Source organism: Lipotes vexillifer, unplaced genomic scaffold (genome assembly GCF_000442215.2).
Source record: "Lipotes vexillifer unplaced genomic scaffold, Lipotes_vexillifer_v1.1 scaffold1115, whole genome shotgun sequence".
Classification (NCBI taxonomy): Eukaryota; Metazoa; Chordata; class Mammalia; order Artiodactyla; family Lipotidae; genus Lipotes; species Lipotes vexillifer.
In genome coordinates this window covers 1,648,979-1,650,913 of record NW_006792080.1, presented here as the reverse complement: position 1 = coordinate 1,650,913, position 1,935 = coordinate 1,648,979, and the positions used below count along the sequence as shown (strand labels likewise).

Here is a 1,935-nt window from a genome sequence, read left to right as displayed (position 1 = left end):
CCCCTTTCAGAAGGCCGGGAGTGTGTCAACTGCGGGGCCACGGCTACCCCTCTCTGGCGGCGGGACGGCACCGGGCACTACCTGTGCAACGCCTGCGGCCTCTACCACAAGATGAACGGGCAGAACCGGCCGCTAATCAAGCCCAAGCGGAGACTGGTAAGAGCGTGGCAGCCTGGGCTGGGGGGGCTGCCGGGCAGCACCCAGGGGGCGTCGACCTGGGCGGGAGCTGACAGTTAATTTCAAAAAAGGCAAACCTTCAAATACAGGTGTTGTGTCGCTTGGACTCTTGTCATTAAAATCACTTGGGTGTCAGTTGGGGTTGCCCAGCTTTTAGGCTAGATTCTTTTCAGGCCAGATTTCCCCTCTGCAGCTCACCTGGTACCTTCAGGGATCCCCCGAAGTTGAGCTTCCAGGGGCCCAAGTCCGGTCCCCTGGCCTCTGTTAAACTCCTTTTAAAAATAGGGCCGTGAAATAATTTTCCTTGTAGCCCAGGCTGCTCTCCCTGCCTTCCCCACACAGTCTCCTCACGCTTATTTAAATAAAACACACACACCAACCACCAAAAAAAAACCTGCCCTTTATTATTTTTCCATGGAGTCACCTATACTGTGTATTTTCATTTGAGTGATTTAAAAAAAATGCCCTTTCGGATCTCCTGCCGGAGTTTCCTATCCGGACATCTGCAGCCCAAAGATAAGGAAACTTCGCGTATCTGTTTCCGGACTCCGCCAGTTTTCAGTCTCTCCTCGGCTCAGTCCTGCCTCTCGCTGGGCTGTTTTGAAACTTCTAATACCCTCCGCTCTGCAAATAATGCGTAAAATGCTAAGAATAATAAATATATTTTTTCAGGGCGAAGTGATTTACGAGGCTTAAATCGCTTGCTGCTTCGGGGGCCCCCTTTCCCCCCCACCTCCCACCCCGGAGCGAGGGCGGGGTGAGGGCCCGGGTGGTGGAGGATGCGGGCTTGGTCCCTGAGTCAGAATTCCAGCTTCAGGCTGCTTACTCACCCTCACCCCTCCCCACCCCCGTGGCTGCAGGCCGGCCCCTCTGGACCAGGCTGGGGCCTGGGGCCACTCCCGCCTCCCACCCCCACCCCTGCTGCCCGAGGTTCCCTGGGAAGTGCTCTTGTGGGTTTGGAGAGGGCTTTCAGCTTTCTGGGGTAAAGACTCTCTTGCCTCTTCTCTTGGGAGCCTTTAGCTCCCTTCTCCAGAAACCAGACGTTTCCAGGTCACCCCTGCCCCGCATTTCCTGAGGGGCTAGGGGGCAGTTAGAACTCTGAGGCTTGGGGTATGGGGTGCTGGACAGATAGACTGGTATTGTACAATAAAAGCTGTGAAGATGAACACTTTGAAGGTCTGCCCCGTCCACTATGGTTGCCTCTAGCTCGTGTTGGGACTAGGGATCCTTTGAAATGTGGCTGGTGCAGTTGAAGGAACTGAATTAAATTCTAGTTCAGTTTAACTTAAATGGCCACAGGGCTAGTGGCTACTGCATTGGACACTGCAGCTCGACTCCGTGAGCATTTCACCTCCCTGCCCTGGGCAGCTGCAGGGCCCCCTCCTCTGGCCTCAGGGGTTCAGACACGCCCAGGATTATGGGTTTTGTGGGAGTGCAGCTCCAGACCCAGGTGCTCCAGGGGGCCCAGCCAGCCTTCTAAACCAAAAGAGCCCTTCTCAGAGCCTCAGTTTCCCCATCTGTAGCGTCAGATTGTTTGGTGACCGGGGGAGGTGGCTACGTTTTCCTTCCAGCTCTTGCAACCCCTTTGATTCTGAGATCAGTCTCCAGAGAGCCCTTTATTCTAAAGTTCTGTGACGGTTTAGGTCTCAGATTCTAGAATTCCACGGCTCTGAGATGCCTTGATGCCCCTGTGAGATTTGCTGCTCCTGGGCTAAGCTGGCGGGGGCCGGGGTGGCGCGAGGGTCTGGGAGGAGGTGG

At 55.3% G+C, this 1,935-nt stretch overlaps 1 protein-coding gene across 2 annotated transcripts in view; it reads left to right on the top strand.

Moving 5' to 3' along the window:
- Positions 1 to 1,935, top strand: part of GATA2 (GATA binding protein 2) — a 6,821-nt gene that overhangs the window by 3,949 nt on the left and 937 nt on the right. For both annotated transcript variants that reach the window (XM_007465274.1, XM_007465275.1), the window contains one exon: positions 11 to 156. In XM_007465274.1, coding sequence (XP_007465336.1) covers positions 11 to 156 — 146 coding nt within the window. The remainder of the gene's footprint in view (positions 1 to 10; positions 157 to 1,935) is intronic.